Source organism: Mesoplodon bidens (assembly GCF_964165515.1).
Source record: "Mesoplodon bidens genome assembly, chromosome: 18".
Classification (NCBI taxonomy): Eukaryota; Metazoa; Chordata; class Mammalia; order Artiodactyla; family Ziphiidae; genus Mesoplodon; species Mesoplodon bidens.
In genome coordinates, this window is record NC_138175.1 from 59513456 (window position 1) to 59538555 (window position 25100).

The 25100-nt window shown below is 44.0% G+C and overlaps 4 protein-coding genes across 7 annotated transcripts in view; 3 read left to right on the top strand and 1 right to left on the bottom strand.

The window, feature by feature from the left end:
- LOC308606595 (zinc finger protein 154-like) overlaps positions 1–25100 on the bottom strand; it is a 318213-nt gene that overhangs the window by 162474 nt on the left and 130639 nt on the right. The gene's annotated exons all lie outside the window — the stretch shown is intronic.
- The window catches only part of LOC308606583 (zinc finger protein 154-like), a 289896-nt gene that overhangs the window by 37097 nt on the left and 227699 nt on the right, over positions 1–25100 (top strand). The window lies entirely within an intron of this gene.
- ZNF134 (zinc finger protein 134) lies at positions 579–23440 on the top strand. Of its 3 annotated transcripts, XR_014013849.1 has the most exons (4): positions 579–837; positions 6208–7962; positions 21768–21885; positions 22378–23440. XR_014013849.1 is itself a non-coding variant. In XM_081217700.1 (2 exons), the coding sequence occupies exon 2, from the start codon at positions 6309–6311 to the stop codon at positions 7443–7445; it is 1137 nt and encodes a 378-aa protein (XP_081073826.1). In that variant the 5' UTR covers positions 579–837; positions 6208–6308; the 3' UTR covers positions 7446–7998. The 3 variants fall into 3 exon arrangements, 1 of the variants encoding a protein (XP_081073826.1); XR_014013850.1 differs by lacking the exon at positions 6208–7962; XM_081217700.1 differs by lacking the exons at positions 21768–21885; positions 22378–23440 and having other exon boundaries at positions 6208–7998.
- On the top strand, positions 8578–16439 carry LOC308606523 (vomeronasal type-1 receptor 1-like; the record flags this gene model as incomplete). Its single annotated transcript, XM_081217461.1, has 4 exons — positions 8578–8754; positions 10840–11015; positions 13493–13855; positions 14342–16439. The coding sequence occupies 4 exons, from the start codon at positions 8578–8580 to the stop codon at positions 14610–14612; spliced, it is 987 nt and encodes a 328-aa protein (XP_081073587.1). The 3' UTR covers positions 14613–16439.

Genomic DNA, 25100 nt, shown 5'->3' on the forward strand with positions numbered 1-25100 from the left:
CTTCTTCATCATTTTTCAAGTCTTGCCTGAAGTATCCATGAGGTTTCTCATTACTACTCTATTTAATATTACACCGTCTCATTCCCTGCTCTTCTCCGACATCCAGCTTTTTTCCCCCAAAGCACCTATCATCATACAGCATATCGTATAATTTACTTATTTTTTCATAATTACATCTTTGCTTCTCTCTTCCATCTGTAAGTATTTAAAAAACAAGGAAATATGAGTGGACTATGAGTGTACCCAAAGTGACATTTGATGTGGTGTGCCCATTAGGTTTTGTAGCTTTGGGGAATATCTGAGAGAACAGTTCTAAACATGTCTTCGATCCTTGCAGAGTACACTAAACGGAAACTGGGCGATGGCTTCTTAAGAAGAGTGAAGCTCCGCCCCGTCCTCTGAGCCGCGAGGCCCCAGTGTCCCTTGTGGTTCCACGCGAGGGCGTCAACGAGTCGCTGCGCTGATGGCTCAGCGGGAACTACATTACCCAGAAGCCCGTGCGCCGCGCAGCGGCGGCACTCGTAAGGGCATTTCCGTACTGCGGAAGTCGTCTGGGAGGGACTTCCGGCATCTTCGCGGCGGACATTTTGTTGGCTCTTGGTCGAGCCATCAGAGCGTAACGTCGGTAGTCGTGGTTCGATTCAGAGGTGACGGAAAGTGAGAAGGCGCGAGAGGCTATCCTGTCCTCGATGCAGAGTGGCTCGGTGGTGGCAGCGCTCGCGAGAATTCCGCCGCCTGGCCGAGCGACAGCTGTGTCCGGTTTCCGACCTGGGATCCCCCCCGAATCTGTGTGGTCCGGGCTGTGATGGCGGCGGCCTTGGGGACGGACCCGCTTAGGTGGGTGCTGCGTTCCCCGGATCTTGACGCGTCCCTTCCCCCACCTTCGAATCGTAGGACCCCGAGTGAGTGGTGCCTACTGAGGCTCTTCTGGCCCAGACTCCAGGGCGTTTGCGGATGGAGCCGCCATTTTTTTGCGGTACGCGGGCCTCTCACTGCTGTGGCCTCTCCCGTTGCGGAGCACAGGCTCCGGACGCGCAGGCTCAGCGGCCATGGCTCACGGGCCCAGCCGCTCCGCGGCATGTGGGATCCTCCCGTACCGGGGCACGAACCCGTGTCCCCTGCATCGGCAGGCGGACTCCCAACCACTGCGCCACCAGGGAAGCCCAAGCCGCCTTTTCTAATAGCCAGTGTGGTGAGGCGTTTAAGAGTGGTACCCCGCCGAGCCATTAGCGGGATCAAAGACTTCGGGTTGTCACTGAGTCGGGAAATTTCGGGCGACTGGAGTGTTCACATGTTCAAGAAGCAGAGAGCGTGAGTTGTAGTCATGCCTGGAACGTCAAGGTGAGGCGAGTGCTTTCATTAGGAGGACGTTGGGAGCCGTGGAGGGACATGACGTGATCAGGGATTTTTTAAAGTATTCCCAAAGCTCAGGGGAAAACAAACTAGGGTGGGGTGGAGATGATGAGGCTGGAGGCAGGGAGACCGGCGAGGAGGCCACAAACTCCAGGAACGTTGTGGTGGCGGCTGTACCAGAGCAGTGGCAGGGGAGGGATTGGGACTGGATAAATCATTAAATTCTGGAGAGGTTTTAAAGGTAGAACCAACAGAATTTTCTGGTGCGTTAGATACGTCTGTGAGTGCAAAAGGGGTGTGAAGAACCACCCAAGTTTTGTTTTGTTTTTCCCCTGAACATCTGAAACGATGGAAATGGGTAAGTTGGACGAGGGAAGCACCTTTCAGGGGGAACAGGAGTTGGACTCAGGACATGGTAAATCCATAGTGTTTCACAGTAGAGGCGTCACATGGGCATTTGGATATGCTGGTCTGGAGTTCTGCAGAACAAGGTGGGCTGGAGACCTCTGAGGAGTGAGGTCTTATCAAAGCCTGGAGATGAGGTTTAGGGGGAGAATGTTAAGGTTGTTAGTTTATGTGGTCCCTGAGGTGAGTGAGTACGGGGAAAAGGGGTGGACGTCCCTGAGATTTCCTCCAGAAAGGAGAGGTCCTGGAATATGAAAGGGTTATGGCTGGTGTCAGCAGGAGGAGAGGGCTGTAGGGTATTAGGAACCTGACCTGAGATGGAGAGCAAGGTGTAAGGTGCTATAAATTTGCCCCTCTGTGGGCTCAGCATGCCCCTCTGTGGAGCCGAAGAAAAGTCAGCCAGGCTAGTGGAGCAGCCTCCCCCCAATCTAGGGCACTGTTACATCAGTTCCCTGACTCCTCAGGTGAGGAGAGATGATGAACACCTCTAATGAAGGGCCACCAGCATGCTCACCTTCAGAGGAATATATACCAGGTAGGCTGGTTTGGTGAAAGGATCTAGTGTATACCTGGAAAGTATACATTAACAGGCAGTTAAAAATTAAAAATGTTTAGGTATGATAAACTTATACCACTGCTTAATTGATTGAAAAACTTGTCTCTAAAGTATTTGATTACAATGTAAAGTCTTAAATATCAAGTTTCATTAAAGACTTAAAAACAAACCCAGAACTTAAAAGAACCTATTACGTACTTTATTCGAACCAAAAACATTTGCACAACTGTTAAGCATGTGGACGGTAAAAGTTAATTCAAAGGTACTTGACACGTACTAACACGTCTGATACAAACAGCCCTATTAGATGGATACCACCATTACTGCTGTGTACGTGAGAACACAGAGAAGTCTTGGATCGTGGTCACGTAGCTGGTAGGAAGCAGCACTAAGGTCTGAGTATCTTAAGTTAGACTGAAATCCTCCTCACCAATGGGCAGGGCGGGGGTGAGAGGAACAGTGCAGTCTCCGAGATCCCCCCCGTGGTGACCTGTCACTCCCAGCCCCCTCTTCCTGCCAGACTGCTGTGGTGGCAGAAGCGATGAAGGTCCCTGCATGGGTGAGTGCGAAGTGTACAGGTCCTCAGTCAACCTAGCCTACTTCTCCATGATCTTGGCAACCCATTATGGCAGATAATGGTGTCTTGGGAATCTTAACCTACCCTTCTGCCTGCCATTGGGTTTGGGATCCTGGTGTCACCAAAGGCCTTGTGCCCTGCAAACTATTCTGGAATTATATGGAAGGGTTTCCATTTCCAGCAAGCAATGGGAAGAAGTATGGAACAGTGCCCATGGGAACCAGAATGTGCAAATACATCACTTGAGACTGAACTGGTCTTGTTTGGGGAACTTTAGTTCTCCATTATGTTTAGTGATCAGAGAGCAGGGGACAGGTTTCAGCTCTGAAATGGCAGCCTGTGGAGCTGGGCTTCTGTTCTGAAAGTGGTGGGACCCATGGAAAGTTTGGACCAGAGAAGGGAGTGACCTTATCCTGGTCAGGGTTTCTCTGGCTGCACAGTGAAGAAAAGACTATGGGGGTAGTAAAGAGGACTGCTGATGAAGGCTGGGCCAGAGTGGTGACTACGGGGTAAGAGACAAGTGCTTGGATTCTGGTGGGGTTTGTTTGTTTTTATTTTTAAAGTAGGACCAACCAGATATTCTGATGTGGAGTGTGAGAGAAAGACGGGGAAGAGTCAGAGATGACCCCACAGATTTTTCCCTGAGAAGACATAAGGAGGAAAAAATTCTCAATTGAAATAGTGAAGTTGGTGGTGAGAGTAACTTTCAGAGGTAATATCCTTAGTTAGGTTTTGATCATGTTGAATCTGCAGTGGTCCAAAGACATCTGAGTTGACGTATCAAGTGGACCTGGGTATGGGGTTCAGAGGAGGGATTCAAGTTGGAGACATCCACAGGTTGACAGCCAGTATGTGATTAGGGTAGAGCTGTGTATCAGATTTAGAGAGAGAACGTTTATGTCATGGTGGCAGTGCCTTTGGGGGTCTGGAAAGGAAGTGGGCACAGTGGAGTGGAAGTAAGAGTTACCTTAGAGGCAAGAAAAGGGAGGTTAGTGTCCATGGTGAGCAGGGAAGATAGGATCTGGCAGTTGACGAAAGGGAGAAAGTAGACATGCGACGAATGCTGAGGTAAAACAGTAATAGAGACGACATGAAAGACCAAGGGTGGTGCTTCTGACCCTCTCTGTGTGCTTTTCAGGTTTTTGTGGTGACCTTTGGTGGGGACTGGGGAGTTTCAGTCGAGCTGGTGGGTTAGTTCAGAGCTAAATTGGGTCAGCTGCAGAGTCACTATGCTTGGGGTAGAGGGCCAGTAGGGATGGGCTTTGAATGAGAGCTTAGTGGTAAGTGTTAAGCCTGTGACTGACGAGGGTATAGTATCCCCAGCATGCAGTAGCGAGGTGGAAAAGGTCTGGCTTTACCTCATAATCTGCATGTGCTTCTGAATTGCTCGAGTTTAATCAAGGAAGGAAGAAATTAAAAGCTGAGTTTGGAAATACCTATGGCAGTGGAGGCCATTGGCTGGGGCTGGATGTAACCCTGGATGCATTAACCAAGCATTCTCTGGATGCCATGTGCAGCTTTACATTTGGGAGGTACCTACTTTGGGAGCCTCCTTAGATGATGAGGGAGGTGTGGTCTAAAGAGTGATGTGTCCGTCGAGATGGAATCTGAATTCATGGCCTGGGGGCTCAGGTACTGAGGGCCTCAAGGGGAACGTGGAGGTCACATTTGTGTATAGGAGGCATAACCTCTGGATCCCATGAGAACTAGCTGGCTGGAGAAGGGTTGGTTCCTGCCTGCCAGGCCCAGACTATACAGTGTCTATCTGTCCACTTGCTTGTTGTTCTAGGCTGGGCAAAATGATTAATGGAAAATGAGGAACGAGGAGGCATCAATTACACCAGGGCCTGCTGTCTTGAGTTGGGGAGCTGGGGAGGAATGTGAAAGTGTGTTGGATACACTGGGAATCCTGCTGTTCCTGTCCTGTCCTGTTCATGTAGGATCATGTGACTTTTCAGGGTGTGTTTGTGTATTTTTCCTGGGAGCAATGGGGACCTCTTGATAAAGCTCAGAGACTCTTATATCACAATGCAGTGCCTTCTATGCTTTGCTCTTACGGTTTTCCTGGGTAAGGCCCTGCATATCCCAGTTTTCTGGGCTATGTTCTGCTCTTCCTGTTTTTCCCCTAGAAGTTGCAATTTCCTTCCTATAGCTGGACCGTGGGCACTCCCTCACATACATCCTCTGGGTGCCAGGTCTTGGCTGGGTATGCTCACTATGCTTCCCGACTTCTGTGGCCCCAAAATTGCCAGGAAGGATTTGAAGGTCAAGAGTCCTATGGTCAGCCCAGTGGATACTACCCTGCCTGGCCTCTTCCTGGGTGGATAGCTCTGTTTACACTCATGATGCATTTTTGCTCCAGGTTATGTCCCCTTTCTTTAATTGACATTCCCCTGGGCCTATCTCTGTCATGAATTACAGTTATGGTCACTGATTGTGGGGCCCACTGGATTGTTCCTTTAAGGTTTTCATTTTGTATTTAATCTCTCCTGGGTGGGCTACCCTGGGCCACTGCTTTCCTCTTCGCTTGCCCTGTCTTTCCTGTGTGACTTATATCTTCTAGATCCTCTGTGGTTGCTGAACTGTAGCAGGGGAAAGATGAGTGCCTGATTGAGAGGTCCTGACTAGCCACAATAAAAGAGACATGGACAGGCCCTGGTGAGTGGGAGCCTAGGCAGGATATAACTTCAAGGGTGGGTTCAAATAGCACCAGAAACCTGTCCTATGCCCACTGCTGTTAGATGCCCAGGCTATAGGCCATACCTTATTTCTCTTTTCCTTCCCATTGTGGACTCTTTACATACTTTTCACTTCTATTCTGGTCTGTGACCCAGGGCTGCCCACCCCACTCATCAGTGCTCTCTACTGCTCACTCTGTGGTGCTCTCGTCTGTTGGACAATGCTAATGTGTCATGAAACATAAACGTGTCCTTAAATAGTTTTTGAATACCAGTTACTCATTTTAAATCACATTTTCTGGGCCTGGACATAACATTTCTGGATAGTACTCACCTGTCACCAATAGTCAAGGCCCTTCTAAAAGTCATTTGCAAGGTGTGAGTCAGAGATCTTGCCTGCCTCTTCTCAGCTACACCCCATCCTGTGTCTTTGTTGTAAGGCCTTCCCCATTCTGTGACCCACAGAGTCCAGTACTGCACAGCAGCTCCTTCTTTAACCTAATCCCAAGGCTGTTGTCCTGCCAGCAACCGTGTGGACTCAATCCTGAGTATGCTAGATGCTAGATACACATTTGTGATGGGATCGCCCACTCCCACTGAAGACAGCATGCTGTTCAGCAGCACTTTTCTGCTTTCAGGTTGTTGGCATGGAGTGGAGAATGAAGAGGCACCTTCAGAGCAGAGTGTTTCTGTAGCAGTGTCACACGTTCATACTTTCAAGGCAGATTCATCGACCCAGATGGCTCACCCTTGTGACTTATGTGGCCCAATCTTGAAAGATATTTTGCACCTGGATGAACACCAAGAAACACACCATGGACTGAAACCTTACACATGTGGGGCATGTGGGAGACAATTCTGGTTCAGTGCAAACTTTGACCAGCACCAGAATCTGTACAATGTAGAGAAACTCTTAAGAGGAGACAAAGGCAAGACCTCATTTGTGAAGAACTGTAGGGCCTGTGAAGAACCTCACCTGTCAGAGAAGCCCTTTGCATGTGAGAAGGAGCAGAACTTCCAGACCAGTTTGGGCAGTCACCAGCAAAAGACCACCCACAGCAAGAGGAAAACAAGGAGCACTGAGAGCAGGGAGGCCTACCACATTGGACAAATGCATTACAAGTGCAGCGAGTGTGGGAAAGCTTTCAGTCGCAAAGATACACTTGTCCAGCACCAGAGAATCCATACTGGAGAAAAGCCTTACGAGTGCAGTGAATGTGGGAAAGCATTCAGCCGCAAAGCCACACTTGTCCAGCACCAGAGAATCCACACAGGAGAAAGGCCTTATGAGTGCAGTGAATGTGGAAAAGCCTTTAGCCGCAAGGACAACCTTACTCAGCACAAAAGAATTCACACTGGAGAAATGCCTTATAAGTGTGGCGAATGTGGCAAATACTTCAGCCATCACTCCAACCTAATTGTACACCAGAGAGTTCACAATGGAGCAAGGCCTTATAAGTGCCACGATTGTGGGAAAGTCTTCAGACACAAATCCACACTTGTTCAGCATGAGAGTATCCACACTGGAGAAAATCCCTATGTTTGCAGTGAATGTGGGAAATCCTTTGGCCACAAATACACCCTCATTAAACACCAGAGAATTCATACTGAGGCAAGGCCTTTTGAGTGCACTGAATGTGGGAAATTCTTTAGTCGAAGCTCTGACTTTATTGCACACCAGAGAGTTCACACAGGCGAAAGGCCTTTTGTGTGCAGCAAATGTGGGAAAGATTTCATCAGAACCTCCCACCTTGTTCGGCACCAAAAAGTTCACACTGGAGAAAGGCCATATGAATGCAATGAATGTGGGAAATCATATAGCTTAAGCTCCCATCTCATTAGGCACCAGAAAGTTCACACTGCCGGAAGGCTTTAGGAGTGCTTCCAACACGACAGAACTCATGGCGAGGAGCTCTGTGACTGCCTTTAGAGAAGGAGACATCAATCGTGTTGAACCACATATATCTGGACGTTAATACTGTGGAGTATTTTATGAATGCCAGGTGCAAGGGAAGCTTTCAGGGGCTATGTTGCACTTTGAGACCTGCTCAGGTTCCTTGCCAAATTTGTTAGTGCCTGTGGCTGAAACGATCTCAACTCAACCAGCTTAATTACCCTAATATTTTTAGGGGAGGCAGAACTTCATACTCTCTTCAATCCCTGGAGGAAATTATAAGAAACCTGAATTAAATGGTGGTCCTCATTTGCTCCCCTCTGACTGGAAAAGGTGTGGACATGATCCACCTTTAGCCAAGATGATCTGAGCTGTGTTCTGGTAGCAGAAAAGGTTTACTTTATTCATGGACATTGTTGGTCTCATGTGATACTTGTGATGAATTTTTCCAGCCTCCAAGTCACCCAGGCTGGGTAACTACTTGCCTCATGTTGCTCTGGTTTGTGTGGTAATAAATACCTTATTATTTAAGCCACCTTTAATCTCGGAGGTTCTTTTTAGTGGCTGGAGTGGTTTAGAAACCGTTAGACTCTGCCAAACTGAAGAGGTAAACTGTTTGTGGTGGGCTCTCAACTGTGTGCCTCAAATAGAACAGCAGGTTGGCAGAGAACAGTTCTCAGTCCAATCTTGGTGTTAACTTCCATTGCTGACAAAAGCTTGGGTGAGAATTCAGGGCTTTGTGGGCCTGATTTTGTCTGGATTTCAGAGTTATTAGAGGGTCCAGACATCACCTTGAGGAGGGTGGTATTGTAACAACCTACAACATGTTTGGGAGCAGCATGGCTTCAGTGTCTTGTTTTCACCATATATCCCACATTCCCTGGCACTGTTGAGGGGCAGCTGTTCCTCAGGACCTGCCAAGTGCCATATGCCTTGAAGGCCAGAATCTGGTACAGGAGTCACTGGCTGTAAGACTGACTGTGTCCAGGAAGGAAACAAAATTGATACAGAAACACTGGGTGTGAATCATTGGGATTGGAGAGACTGCTGCAAACGAGAATGGGTGTGCCCATGCTAAAAACACATCCACAAACATTCAAGTCACTATCGCTGGATGAGCTCATGTGTGGAGACGGTCATGCTGTCTGGGGCTGGCAGAGCAAAGAACGCAGTTTTCCTCGATTTCTGTGCCTCCTCGGGCACTTCAGCTGATGTCTTTGCTGCATGGGCAGGAACCCTGGGACAGAATAGAACTGTAGTCAACATGCAGTATACTGCACACACTAGTTTGGTAAGCCTTAATACATGTATACACATTTGAAATTGTCTAGTCATGATATCGGATATGTCCATCACCCTTTCTCAGTGCCTTTCCTAATACTTTACCTACCATCCCTAGGCAACCATTGATTGACTTTCAGTATAGATAAATTAGCCTTTTCTAGAATTTTATTTAAGTGGAACCTTAAAAGTTTATTTACTTTTGTCTGCTGTCTTGCAACATGATTATTTTGAGAATCATCCATAGCTCATTCTCTTTATTGCTGAGTAATGTTCTGTATGGATATACCACACCGTATCAATTTACCTTAAATGATATTTGGAGTTTACCCCCCACCCCAGATTCTAAATATTAAAAATTAAGCTGCCGCAAAACAAACAAAAAAGGGCTTCCCTGGTGGCGCAGTGGTTCAGAGTCTGCCTGCCGATGTAGGGGACACGGGTTTGTGCCCCGGTCTGGGAGGATCCCACATGCCGCAGAGCGTCTGGGCCTGTGAGCCATGGCCGCTGAGCCAGCATGTCCGGAGCCTGTGCTCCACAACAGGAGAGGCCACAACAGTGAGAGGCCCGCATACCACAAGAAAACAAACAAAAATAAAGCCGCTGCGAATATTCACGTGCAAGTCTTTTTATGGACATTTAGCTGAGGACATTTCTAAAAAGTGTTAAAAGTTGTGGCCTCGTTTCTTCTTACTGATTATAGTAAAATGTGATAGGGAAAAGTAAATATAGGGAAGACGTGAAAAACAAAAGACCCCAAGACTTGATGATTTGGGAAATGCGCAGCAAATTTTTTTTTAAGGCATTTTTTTTTTAATTTATTTTTGGCTGCCTTGGGTCTTTGTTGCTGCATGCGGGCTTTCTCTAGTTCAGGCGAGTGGGGGCTACTCTTAATTGTAGTGTGCAGTCTTCTTACTGCGATGGCTTCTCATTGTGGAACATGGGCTCTAGGTGCGTGGGCTTCAGTATTTGTGGCATGTGGGCTTGAGTTGTGGCTCATGCGCTCTAAGCCCATGAGCCACAACTACTGAGCCTGAGCTCTAGAGCTCAGAAGCCACAACTGCTGAGCCCATGTGCCACAACTACTGAAGCCTGCACACCTAGAGCCCGTGCTCCACAAGAGAAGCCAGGACAATGAGAAGCCCACGCACTGCAACAAAGAGTAGACCCCACTCACTCCAACTAGAGAAAGCCCATGCACAGCAACAAAGACCCAAGGCAGCCATCCATAGATAGATAAACAAATAAATAAATAAACCATGCCCTTTGATTAAAAGAAAAACATAAAAAATTTAAAAACCAAAGGAGGCAAAAGGAAAGAAAGAATAAAGAGCAGAAATTAATAAAATAGGTAATAGAAAATAGAGAAAAATCAGTGAACTCCAAAACTGTCCTTCGAATCAAGAGAACTGATAGATCTCTAGGTAGATTGATCAGAAAAAAAGAGAAAAAATACCAACATGAAGAATGAAAGATGGGGTAGCAGCACTAAAGACATTAAAAGGATTATATGTGATGTTTTATTGATTTGGTTGCGCCAGGTCTTAGTTGTGGCAGGCAGGCTCCTTAGTTGCAGCATGCGTGTGGGATCTAGTTTCCTGACCAGGGATCAAACCCAGGCCCCCTACATTGGAGGCATGGAGTCTTAAACCACTGCACCACCAGGGAAGTCCCTATATGTGATATTTTAAACACTTTCCAACAACTCTACAAAAACCGGAAATTGAGAAAAAAATTTCTTGAAATACTCCAACTACTCAGGTTCACTGAGGAAGAAATGAGTAATCTGAAGTGCCCTGTATTATAGATACTGAATTGGTAGTTTAAAATTTTCCTTCTATGATTTCATGCCAAGATGACTAGTGACTTCTTCTAGTCATTTAAGGAAGAAATAATTCCAATTCCACTCAAATTATTATTTTTTTAAGATGGAAGTCTTCTCAGCTAGTTTTGTGAGATTAGCTTTAACTTGATACCAAAATCAGGCAGTACTATTAATAGCAAACTGCAGACCAACACCCACATGTACATAAATGCAAAACATCCTTAACAAAACTTTAGGAAATTCAAAACTCTGTCATAATTTGGGATACAGATGATCATCTTTCAGGTGATTAAAGATGCAACTTACTGTGAAAACATGGTAATACAATACCTGCAGGTACCACAACAGCTTCACGTGGGGAAAGCACAAGGGATAGAACTTCCTGGAGAAAATGACCAATCTGGATCTGACCCTGTGGTTGATGAGATCGCGCTTGATTTGAACCAGTGATGCTGTCTTTTTCTTTTACAAATTGTCTTTTCTATAAACAATACTCTGCCTACTCCTTGGCCAAATGTGCTCCTTGCTGCTTTCATGTCTCTTACGTTTGTGTGACAGATTTTCAAGAGACTTTTCTGTACTCCCTGTTTTGCTATCCTCAACTCTTATTTCGTTTCTGTGGGATCTCACCCTGTCTTACGACTGATATACCATCTAACAGTTCTCAAATGGATGTATTCAGCCAAGTTACTTCTCCCAAATTTCAGACTTGTACCTAATTCCTACTGAACATGATCCTTAGATGTCTGGCAGGTACCTGAGACTGAATAGGTTCATAACCAAGCTCCTTCTTTTATTTTTCCAAATCTTGACTTTATTTATTTATTTTTTTTGCGGTACGCGGGCGTCTCACTGTTGTGGCCTCTCCCATTGCGGAGCACAGGCTCTGGATGTGCAGGCTCAGCGGCCATGGCTCACAGGCCTAGCCGCTCCGTGGCATGTGGGATCTTCCCAGACCAGGGCACGAACCCATGTCCCCTGCATCGGCAGGCAGACTCTCAACCACTGCGCCACCAGGGAAGCCCTTGACTTTATTTTTTAATATAGAAAATGCATTTTTGGAAGCCAACCCTAATTTTCCCCCTAACATAATTCTTTACCTGTTAAACAAAATAAAGTACTGGGACTTGCCTGCCGGTCCAGTGGTTAATACTTGGCCTTCCAATGCAGGGGGTGCAGGTTCAGTCCCTGGTTGGGGAGTTAAGATCCCACATGCCTTGGGGCCAAAAAACCAAAACATAAAACAGAAGCATATTGTAACAAATTCAATAAAGACTTAAAAATAAAGTACTAATTCTATATACATCACATGTACCATACAAAAATGTATCCAAAGTTTCTACTTCCCTAAAAACCTACTCCAAGGGCTTCGCTGGCAGTCCAGTGGTTAAGACTCCACACTTCCCCTGCCGAGGGCAGCGGTTTGATTCCTGGTCAGGGAACTACGATCCTGCAAGCCATGTGCTGTGGGCAAAAAGAAATAATAATTAAAATTTTAGAAAGTAATAAAAATCTACTCCAACTTCAACCTCCCCTATTTCTTTCAAGAGCACCTCATATTCCAGCTGCCCAGGCAAAAATTCTCAGACTCATCCTCGAAGCCTCTGTTTCTCTCCTCACGTCTATCACATAGGAGTCCCATTGCCTTCACCTTCCAAAGTTACCAGGGTTTGACTACTTTTCATCATCTACCCTGCTCCCTCCAAGTCAGAAGCACCATCATCTCACACTCAGAATCTTCTACATGGTTTCTGTGCTTCCACCTAGCCCCTTCCACAGCATTAAAAAAAAATTATTATTTTATTTTTGGCTGCATTGGGTCTTTGTTGTTGCGCATGGGCTTTTCTAGTTGCGTGGAGCGGGGGCTACTCTTCATTGTGGTGCACGGGCTTCTCATTGAGGTGGCTTGTTGCAGAGCATGGGCTCTAGGCACACGGGCTTCAGTAGTTGTGGCACGTGGGCTCAGGAGTTGTGGCTCATGGGCTCTAGAGCACAGGGTCAGTAGTTGTGGCGCATGGGATTAGCTGCTCCGCGGCATGTGGGATCTTCCCGGACCAGGGATCGAACCTGTGTCCCCTGCATTGGCAGGCGGATTCTTGACCACTGCGCTACCAGGGAAGTTCCCTGCACCCTGATTTTTACTGCAGTTAAAATACATTTTGATGATAACTCCATAACAGTGTGTAGATAATTTCCAGATTCATTTGTTACAGCTGCAAAGTTTTACAGTCTGTGTATAAGGCAGAGTATGTCTGCTGGTACCCTACTTTTACATTGTTTTCAGAACTGCTTTTACATAAAGTACTTCAATTAAAAAAAAAACCTTTGCTTTCATAAAGACATTCTCAGGTTTTTTGTTTTAAATTTTATTTATTAATTGGTGGCACCAGGTCTTCATTGCTCTGCACAGACTTTCTAGTTGCAGTGAGCAGGGGCTACTCTTCACTGTGGTACGTGGGCTTCTCACTGTGATGGCTTCTCTTGTTCTGGAGCACAGGCTCTAAGTGTGCGGACTTCAGTAGTTGTGGCTTGCAGGCTCTGGGGCGCAGGCTTAGTAGCTGTGGCTCGCGGGCTTAGTTGCTCCACGGCATGAAGGATCTTCCCGGACCAGGGATCGAACCCGTGTCCCCTGCATTGGCAGGTGGATTGTTAAGCACTGTGCCACCAGGGAAGCCCTCAGTTTTCTTTTAATGTCAGGTTAAGCATTGAACACTTTTGGGAATAAGATTTAATATAGTCTTTCTTTTCTTTTTCAGATTCTTCTGACTCCAATTAAACAATACCCCTCAGGTACTGATGTGATCGTTTCTACTAACCTGGACTGGGTGATTATCCTCCTCCCTCAGACGACAGCTGGGATCCTGGGAAGCTCCTCACCTCTTTGCTTTTATACTTTCACTTCGATCACTGGATGAGGTCTCAGACCCAGAGACCAAATCCTCAACCAACTTGTCCTAGCCAACTGCTTAGTTCTTTTCTCCAAAGGGATCCCTCAGGAAGTGGCAGCGTTGGGACTGAAATATTTCCTGGTCGTTGCTGGATATAAACTTGTGTTCTATTTTCATAGAGTAGCCAGAGGGGTTCCCCTCAGCACTACCTGCCTCCTTGGTGGCTTCCAAGCCTTAAAGCTTTGCCCCAGTAGCTCTAATTGGATGGAGCTCAAAATTAGAATCTCAAACTACACTGGCTTCTGCTGTTCCTTTTGCTGGATCCTGACTCTCCTAGTAAATACACATATTGCTATAAAGGTGCATGGCCCAAGCAACACCAAACATATAAGTTTGGGGTTTCCCTGGTGGCGCAGTGTTTGAGAGTCTGCCTGCCGATGCAGGGGATACGGGTTCGTGCCCTGGTCCAGGAAGATCCCACATGCCACGGAGCGGCTGGGCCCGTGAGCCATGGCCACTGAGCCTGCGCGTCCGGAGCCTATGCTCCACAATGGGAGAGGCCACAACAGTGAGAGGCCTGAGTACCGCAAAAAAAACAAAAAATGAAAAACAAAACAATTTTGTCCCAGTAGCTCTAAGTGGATGGAGCTCAAAATTAGAATCCCAAAGTACATTGGCTTCTGCTGTTCCTCTTGCTGGATCCTGAATCTCCTAGTAAATATGCATGTTGTTATAAAGGTGCATGGCCCAAGCAATACCAAAAATATAAGTTTGGAAAAAGTATATGAATACTGTTCTGGGCCTACTCCCAACTTACAAGCTCACTGCTGGCAAGCATAATATTTTTCATTGACTGTATTTCTGTGTCTCATGATCTGGGCTAGTGGCTCCACAGTCCTTGTCCTGCACAGACACAAGCAGCAAGTCCAAGACATTCACAGCAACAGGCTCTCCCCGAGACCTCCCCACGAGGCCAGAGCCACACGCACCATCCTGATCTTGGTGAGCTTCTTTGTTTTACTTTATTCTCTTTCCTCCGTTTTGACTTTCTGTGCAAGTCCTAAGTGTGAGTCCAGCCCAGTGGCTGGTGAACACATCTGTGTTCGTGGCTTTATGTTTCCCGACTCTCAACCCCTTCGTGCTCATCACCCATGACACGCATGTCTCTAAGTTACGCTTTGCGAAGATTGCTCTTTTCTTCATGGGGTGTAATCAATCTGTCCTCTACAGGGCACTAAATTACCCATTTCCTTCTTTATTATTCACATGCAAATGTCTATCAAGTGCCAGTTCTCTGAGGTAGCACCGCGCAGCTTGTGGGATCTTAGTTCCCCAACCAGGGATCGAACCCATGCCTCCGGAATGGAAGCACGGTCCTAACCACTGGACTGGCAGGGAAGTCCCATCTCCGAGGCAGTTTTTTTGTTTGTTTATTTATTTATTTATTTATTTATTTTTGGCTGTGTTGGGTCTTCGTTTCTGTGCGAGGGCTTTCTCTAGTTGCGGCAGGCGGGGGCCACTCTTCATCGCAGTGCGCGGCCCTCTCACTATCGTGGACTCTTGTTGCGGAGCACAGGCTCCAGACGCGCAGGCTCAGTAGTTGTGGCTCGCAGGCCTAGTTGCTCTGCAGCATGTGGGATCTTCCCAGACCAGGGCTCGAACCCGTGTCCCCTGCATTGGCAGGCAGATTCTCAACCACTGCGCCACCAGGGAAGTCCCTGAGGCAGTTTTGATTAAGGTAATGTATTAAAAATTGTATTACAAAAAACCCAAAAAAACAGAAACTGCCCTATTAGATTTAGCCAAATCGGGACCTATATGTAAATAGTTATACAAAAACTGTGAACCTAGTTTTACCACGTCCTTCAGGAATGGCTGAGGATATTTAGAAATAGTATAAGATATTCCTGGTGGCGCAGTGGATAAGAATCTGCCTGCCAATGCAGGGAACACAGGTTTGAGCCCTGTTCCAGGAAGATCCCACATGCCGTGGAGCAACTAAGCCTGTGCGCCACAACTACTGAGACTGCGCTGTAGAGCCTGCGAGCCACAACTACTGAAGCCCATGCGCCTAGAGCCCATGCTGCGCAACAAGAGAAGCCACTGTAATGAGAAGTCCGCACACCGCAACAAAGAATAGCGCCTGCCCGCCCCGCCACAACTAGAGAAAGCCTGCACACAGCAACGAAGACCCCATGCAGCCTAAATAAGTAAATAAATGAATAGAAACAGAAATAGTATCCCTAGTCAGGGTACTAAGATCCCACATGCCTACGCAGTGTGGGCCTCCCCCACCAAAAAATAAAGAAAAAAAGAATTTCAATTTAAGATTTTATTTTATGTAAGATACTCAGGGCACTGTTTTTGTTTTTGTTTTTTGGCTTTTCTGTATTACCACTGGAATTATATTTCATTTCTTTTTTTTTTTTTAAGTTTCTTTACTCAGTCTTATTCTCCTATGAATGTATAGGGGAGTCTTCCAAAGACTTCATGGGATATTCACAATTAACTGTGTGAGGCTGGAATTCCTCTATGTATTTCAAACAGAACATCCTATTGTATCAGATTGAATGCAGAGGCAATATATTTCATTTCTTGAGAATGTATATACACACACATGTGTATACAATTGTGCACCAAATTTTTCCACTATAAAGCTTGCTCACACTATTTTGGGTTTACCTTTTCCATTTTTTTTAATAGAAATTCATATATTCCCTAATATTCTTTTTTTTTTAATTGAAGTATAGTTGATTTACAGTGTTGTGTTAGTTTCAGGTGTGCAGCAAAGTGATTCAGTTACACATACATGTTAACATGTATCTATTTTTTTGGATTCCTTTTTCTTATAGGTTATTACAAAATACTGAGTATATAGTTTCCTGTGCTATACAGTAGGTCCTGATTGTTTATCCCTAATATTCTTTTTGCCTGTGAATACACAGTAGACAAAGAAGAATCCTTAATTCTCCCATATTACTTCAGTTCTCACAGGACTTAGGTTTGGGAAAGGGGTGAGTACTTTTCATGTCAAACCAATCCAAATGCTTTCCAGTTAGTAAACCAAGGTTGCCAGCTGACATTTGCAGACTGCAAACGTTGGGTCACTTTCTATTCCAATTCATAACTATAAAATGAAAATTGTGGTCTAGGGCTTGATTCCACTCTGATTAATCTCAATTTACATGGGAACATGATGCATCCCTAGAGGAAACAATTCCTACCCTACCTTGATGGGATCCCCTCCCAGGCAGAACCACCTCAAAGTAACAGTAAATACTGACTTTGCTCAGATCCCTTCTTACTCAGTCCTTGCTACTCCTTGCTTCTGTTTATCCTTTCCTTGTTCATTTTAGATTTTCCAGCAGCAACAAGATCTGCTCAAAGGAGATTTAAAAAACTCTCAGATGGGGACTTCCCCAGTGGTCTGTGGGTTAGATACCTGGTCAGGGAGCTAGGATTCCACATGCCTCGGGGCCAAAAAACCAAAACAGAAGCAATATTATAACAAATTTAGTAAAGACTTTAAAAATGGTCCACATCAACAAAGAGAAAAGGGACTTCCCTGGTGGCACAGTGGGTACGACTCCGCACTCCCAATGCAGGGGGCCCAGTTTCAATCCCTGGTCAGGGAACTAGATCCCCATGCATGCCACAACTATGAGTGCGCATGCCACAACTAAGGAGCCCACCTGCCACAACGAAGACCTGGTGCAACCAAATAAATATATTTTTTTAAAAAAAACCTCTCGGGGGCCTCCCTGGTGGCGCAGTGGTTGAGAGTCCGCCTGCCGATGCAGGGGATACGGGTTCGTGCCCCGGTCTGGGAGGATCCCATATGCCGCGGAGCGGCTGGGCCCGTGAGCCATGGCCGCTGGGCCTGCGCATCCGGAGCCTGTGCTCCGCAACGGGAGAGGCCACAAGAGTGAGAGGCCCGCATACCGCAAAAAGAAAAAAAAAAAAAAACCTCTCGGGCTTCCCTGGTGGCGCAGTGGTTGGGAGTCCGCCTGCCGATGCAGGGGACACGGGTTCATGCCCCGGTCCGGGAAGATCCCACATGCCGTGGAGCGGCTGGACCCGTGAGCCATGGCCGCTGGGCCTGCGTGTCCGGAGCCTGTGCTCCGCAGTGGGAGAGGCCGCAGCAGTGAGAGGCCCGAGTACCACAAAAAAAAAAAATAAATAAATAAAAAACCTCTCAGGTGTAGTTCCTGTTCAATTTGGAAAATCACACAGAACTTACCTGGTATTTGGAGATTAGTGGGGTGCCCTATAGTTTGCTCTTTTTCATCCTGTTAGATTCCAAGACACAGTACCAGGTTTTCAGGGTGTAATCAAAGCTCTTCCTCATGGTATAGGGGTCATAACTCTCAATCACTTTTTTGAGAATCCTCAGTAAGGTAAGGCACTGCAGGAGACGCTGCTGTTACACATGCTGCGATGACCCTGGGAGCTTATAGACTGTGAAGCAAAACGGAAATTCGATTAAGCCTGACAAATAATATTTAAAACTAATGAACTTAAATTTACGTTTAGTTACGTACGGAATGGACAACAGTAAAATGCATGAACTCTTTCTCCCCTGCATTAAGGAAAGATTCAGATTTGCACAATTGTCCATAATATACAACATGCTTTTCACTGGGCACAAAGGGAGACCAACAAACTTGATTCTTCATCAAGTTGCTTCAGCCAGACCTTTAGTTATTTTCTCAAAAAGGATCCCTCACACAATGGCAGCTTTTGGATTGAAATACTTCCTGTAAACTCTTCTGTTTTCTCAGAGTGGCGGGAGGGTATGTCCCTCAACCCTATCTGCCTCTTAAGTGGCTTCCAGAGACACAAGAGAGGCCCCAATCCTCTATTTTTTAGGACATCATTTAATGGTTTTTCCTGATAGTGTTCCCTGTAGAGTCTAATTCTCTGACATATAGTCGAAAATTTCCTGTATTATACCTTTCTATAAATGCAATCATATCTTATGCAATCTTTCACAACTTCGTTCACACAATAAATCTCTAAGAGTCGTCCATGTCACTGCATGTTCTCTGTCTTACTCATTTTCACTGCTGGTAAGAATTATATTGTCATAAATTATCTAGCCATTCTCCCGCTGCTGAGCCTTTGGGTTGCTTCCAGTTTGGGACAGGTACAACAATGATACTATACACGTTTTTGTCTACATATTATAATGCATATAAGCAAATATTTCTCTAGGCTAGAAGTTCTCAAAACTTTTGGTCTCAGAACACTTTTTACACCCTTAAATGTAATTCAGAAATTCAAAGAGGTTTTGTTCATATGAATTATATCCATTGAGTGTTTTTTCCATTTAAGGATAAATCCCTCTGTAATCCATATGCAATCCATCTGCAATTGATTTTTTCCCGTTTTATTGTGAAGGTTTCAAATAAACAGCAAAATAGAATAAATTTCATAAGGGACAGCTGTGAACTTAGCACCTGGATATGGTCCTCTATCCACCCATTAATCCATCTTATTTTTTATACATTCAAAGTAAATTACACACATCTGTACACTTCCCGTAAATAATTCAGCATGCTAACAACGGAGTTCAATATTTGTTTACAGTTTATTTATTTATTTTGGCTTTGCTGTGTGGCTTGCAGGATCTTAGTTCCCCGACCAGGGATCGAACCCAGTCCCCCAGTAGCGGAAGCCCGGAGTCTTAACCACTGGACCGCCAGGGAATTCCTAACAGTCCATCCTTTTGATATAAAATATAGATACAGTGAAATCCTCTGATTGTAAATGGATATTTACCGAGTTACATAGAACATTACTGTCACCCAGGGAGTCCTCTCATGCTCCTTCCCAGTCAGCCCTCACCCCCAGTCCTAAAGAAGACAACGGTTTGAATTTATTTTTCCACCAAAGATTAGGTTACTTATTACAGAACTCTATATAAATGAAATTATTTGGTATGTACTCTTGTTGGTAAGGCTCCTTTCTCAGCAGTTTTGAAATCCATCCATGTCAATGTAGATCAAGGGTCCATCTCTCTCTCTCTTTTTAACATTTTATTTATTTATTTGACCGTGCCATGCCACTTGCGGGATCTTAGTTCCCCAACCAGGGACTGAACCTGGGCCCTCGGCAGGGAAAGTGTGGAGTCCTAACAATTGGACCGCCAAGGAGCTCCTGGGTTCATCTCTTTTCATTGCCAAGTGACACTATGTTATTTGGATACATCACACTTGCTTCTCCATCATCCTGTATGTGTATGTGTGTATATCCACATATATGTACATACACACACACACACACATATGATTTTTACTTTTAAAATAATTGTAGGTTCATATGAAATTGCAAAAAAAAAAAAATGTACAGGGATGTCCCATGTACCTTTGTGCTGTTTTCTGCAATGGCAACAGTTTGTAAAAATGTACTAAACTATCAAGGATGTTGCAACCATCCACAGGGTTTTTTCATATTACACCAGTTTTATATGTATTTGTGTGTATGTGTACCTGTGTATAGTTCTATGCAATACCACCAAATTCAAGATGCAGAACTTTCCTGTCACCACAAGTTTCCTTTGTGCTACCATTATAGCCTCACCTTACCTATTCCCCCCGCCGCCACCCCCACATTCCCAGTCCCAGGACACCATTATAATTGGGTTGTGTTACACGTTATACAAATGGAATTTTATACTTTGTGACCTCTTAAGCTTGGCTTTTTAAACTCAGTATAATGGACTTACGATCCGTGCCAAGTCATTGCATGTATAACAGTCATCCCAGGTTACTGCTGTTTAGTATTCCACGCTATGGCTATATCATTATTCATTTAACTATTCTCTTGTTGAAGGATAACTGAGTTACTTCCAGTTTGGGACTATCACAAATAAAGCTGCCATTTGTACAGTGTGCAGATTTTGTATTATTATGTTTTCACTTCTCTGGGACAAATACTTAAGAATGCAATTGCTGCGTCATAAGGGCAGTGCATTTCTACTATTGTAAAAAACTTCCAAACTATTTCCACAGTGGCTGCATCATTTTATATTCTCACCAGAAAGGTATAAAACTTTCACTTTCTCACGTTCACCAGCATTTAGTGTCATCACTATTTTTTCTCATTTTAGCCATTCTGATATATGTATCTGATTCTGGTTTTAATTTGCATTCCCTAATGCCTAATAATATTGAATGTCATTTTATGTGCTTATCTGTTATCTGTTTCTCTTCTTCAGGCTCTGTCTTTTGTTTATTTTCCTGTTGGACTGCTGTTGAATTTTAAGAGCTCTTTATATATTCTAAGAACAAGGCTCTTGTTGAGTATTTTGTTTTCAAATATTTTCTCCTACTCTGTAGCTTGCCTTTTCACCCTCTTCACAGTTCTTCAATAGAAAATTTTTTTTTTAATTTGAGGAAGTTAACTTTTTTCCCCATAGATTGTACTTCAGTTGCCATGTCTAAGATCTCTTTGCTTAGTCATAGGTGAGAAAGATTTTTTTATGTTTTCTTAAAAAAAATTTTTTTTGAATTATTTTTTATTTTATTATTATTTTATTTTTAGAAATTTAAATGTTTTCTTTTAAATTTCTTTAAATTGTTTTACAATTTAGATTCAAACTTGTGATTTATTTTGAGTTAATTTTTGTATATTGTTTGAGGCTTAGGTTGAGGTCAGTTGTTTTTTTTTCATATGAACGTCCAATTGCTCCAGCTACATTTGAATTGTTGTGTAGGATATCATTCCTCCATTTAATTGATTATGCAACTGTTAAAAATCAGTTGGGGGCTTCCCTGGTAGCACAGTGGTCGAGAATCCACCTGCCAAAGCAGGGGACACAGGTTCAAGCCCTGGTTCGGGAAGATCCCACATGCCATGGAGCAACTAAGCCCATGTGCCACAACTACTGAGCCTGCGCTCTAGAGCCTGTGAGCCACAACTACTGAAGCCCACATGCCTAGAGCCCGTGCTCTGCAACAAGAGAAGCCACCACAATGAGAAGCCCACGCACCGCAATGAAGAGGAGCCCCCACTCAACGCAACTAGAGAAAGCCCACATGCAGCAATGAAGACTCAATGCAGCCAAAAATAAAGTTGATTAATTTTAAAAAATCAGTTGGAATCCATATGAAAAATTAACTGGAATCCCTATGAAATTCATCTACATTGATTTTTTTACATAAAGGCTGCTGTTTGAATAAATGATGCACCATTCACATACCGTCTTTCTCTACAGGCATAATTTGAATGAAGGTCCTCCTTACGATGCCCACGCATGATGTTACCTTCAGGATATATTCTCTTTCTTTTTTTCTTTTGGCCATGCAGCATGCAGGATCTTAGTTCCCTGACCAGAGATTAAACCTGTGACCCCTGCAGTGGAGGCACAGAGTCACTGGACTGCTGGAGAAATCCCCAGGATATATTCTTAAGTGAAAAAACACAGGTGAGTTATGTCCACAAAAATTCAATTAACTATCAAGTTAAAAAGAAAAAAAAGGGGATTTTATTCAAGCCAAGCTGAAGATTATAAGCTGGGAAGCAGATTCTCAGAAAGCTCTGAGAACTGTTCTGCCTGTTAGAAGTTGAAGGCACAGTCATATACATTTTTGAGAGAAAGGATTGTACATCAAAATGACATATTGATATTTTACATAAAGTCCACCAAGGATACAAAGTCAAGGTAAGCACATACAAAGCAAACAGCAAGTCACCATGACCCCCTAGAGAGCTGGGAATGAACACCATTTTAAGAAGTTACACTGCTAAGTGCAGAAGAAAGGAAAAAACTGATCTTTACGATTGAGCAGGCACTTCCACCTTGAGGAGCTCTGGTTAATGTGTAATGCAGACGCACACTGCACATCAGGGAGGGAGGGAGGAGGCTCAAAAAAACACAAAGAATTTTATGTGTAATTTTTCTTGTCCTGTCTTAAAGTATAAATTTTACTTCTGGGACTTACCTGGTGGTGCAGTGGTAAAGAATCTGCCTGCCTATGCAGGGGAGACGGGTTCAAGACCTGGTCCAGGAAGATCTCACATGCCACAGAGCAACTAAGCCCGTGTGCCACAGCTACTGAGCCTGCGCTCTAGAGCCCTCGAGCCACAACTACTGAGCCCATGTGCCACAACTACTGAAGCCCGTGTGCCTAGAGCCTGTGCTCTGCAACGAGAAGCCACTGCAGTGAGAAGCCCGTACACTGCAACAAAGAGCAGCCCCGCTCACCGCAACTAGAGAAAGCCCGCGCGCAGCAACGAAGATCCAACACAGCCATAAATAAATAAATAAATAAATAAATAAATAAAATTTATTTAAAAAAATTTTTTACTTCCTCAGGTAGAGAGTGTATAGTATTCTACAATTATTATGATTGTGAAGGAATAAGAATATAAATAAATGTAAATAAACACACATGCACATATATACAACTGCATTTTAAGTACTTACATATTTTAATATTTTAAAATATTTAAGAATTAACTAGAATCTTAAAAGAGTGATGGGGCAGAGACAGAACAGTATGGAGGAACAGGAACAGAATCTAGACATATGCAAAGTCACCTGAGTTATAGTTCTGAATTTTGGACAAAAATACATATTTTATATATAATTATCCAAAAATATATCAAAATGAAATTAAAACAATCAAATTCAATGACAAAATTATGACAAAACATATAAAACTGACCATATAATAAGTCTGTAGTTTATCCATACAAAATTGTAATATTTCAAGTATATTTAAAAAAATAAATTTTGATTGTATACTTCTACTGAAATATATGCATAGAAAATACCAATAAAGATCTTAACATTTTATGTGTAATTTTGTTTTTCACAAAATATTGATATTAATATTTTGGTATTAATAAGTAAGTATAGTACACAGTGGAAACTGGGGCTTTGATCAAAAGGGAAAAAAATTGAAAAGAATTTAAGTCAACACTGTATAACTTTAAATTTGTTTGGAAGAATAAATATTAACTTGATCCGTATTTGATTTAAGCCATGTATATTTATTTTACCTCTTTCCATTAAACACATCTACATATGATGGTCCTCTCTGGAGCACTTACCATCCCAGTTACTCAGGTTGTGTTATTCAAATGCAATTTCTCACTAAAAGAATATAGTGTCTTTTTAAAAATTGCCAATTCCAGATCTCAAGCAGGAAATGTTCAAGATAGAACATCTAGGACTTCCCTGGTGGTGCATGGTTGAGAGTCCGCCTCCCGATGCAGGGGACATGGGTTCGTGCCCCGGTCTGGGAGGATCCTACATGCCGCAGAGCGGCTGGGCCCGTGAGCCATAGCCGCTGAGCCTGCGTGTCCAGATCCTGTACTTCGCAATGGGAGAGGCCACAACAGTGAGAGGCCCGCGTACCACAAAAAAAAAAAAAAAAATCTATACAAACCAGGACACAAGGAAACTATCAGAGGACTGGGGTCACTTTAGGATGAGGATGCCACAAGATTCAACTTGAATAGAATCCCACTCCCCAATAAACATCAAAGAAAAGCACCTGAACAAGATTTAAACACAGCTAGTATTTTAATATCCACATTCTCCTAATAGATAGAAAGCTACATTGTTTAAGGAATTGACTAGTTATTCTGGAATCTGAAAAATAAAGGGAAAATAGGAATCATTTTTCCTGCTTTTCCAGTACAGACTACTTTAGGGTAACCAAATAGATAATGGGGAAAAGGTCTTCTTTACAGAATTCTAAGTGAAAATTCACAACTAGAAATAGGATATCAACATTTTGCTTCCTCTAATAATAGACCTACAGAATGATCATCAGTAGCAACTGAAACCAGCAAGCAACAGGCTGGTGGGAGACTGGTATTGGGGAAGCACATGGACTGATCAGTTGTCGCATCACAGAGCTATGTACATGTCATAATAGCACCCAGCTGTAGTCAATGAGAAAGACACGGCACTACCTCTGAAGTATCGATTGACAAAAAGCTGAACCTGATTTAGATTATCCTCTAGAGCTAATTCTGCATTTGTTGGCAATTTGAGAGAATGCGTTAGGCAACATCAAAAGGCAGTAGTTACGGAATTCCCTCGTGGTCCAATGGTTAAGACTTGGGCTTTCACTGCCATGGACCTGGGTTGATCTCTGGTTGGGAAATTAAGATCCCACAAACCGGGCTGTGCGGCACCCCCCCCCCAAAAAAAAAGTTGCAATTAGCTAGTATACTGGTGGAAATGATCCTAAACAAATGACCCATTTTCTTCAAAAAAAAAAAAGAAAAGAAAAGAAATTAAAAGAGGCCTAAAAGACAAAACAGGTAAATGCAATGTAGGTAACAATGCTGAGATCCTGATTCAAATGATCTAAACCTTTAAAACATTTTTCTCTTGATAAAATTGGGGAAGTGTGAACCCTGACTGTGGAATTTGAAATTGCAGTCTGAAATGCAAGAAACTGAAATCTCCTGTTCCTGTGGGCTCTATACTTGTCAGCCCTGCAGAGGAAAGAGCAGGGAGTGACCGAGGTGAGATCCCTGTCTTCCAAAGTTCACATCCAGTAAATAATGTGAGACATTCCTCAGCTCTGTGCACTCAGAGGTGATCATATTTAATTTAATTTCAAACACAGAACATTACCGCGTGAAGAAATTTAAATACAAGTGAATAGTGTAACTGGC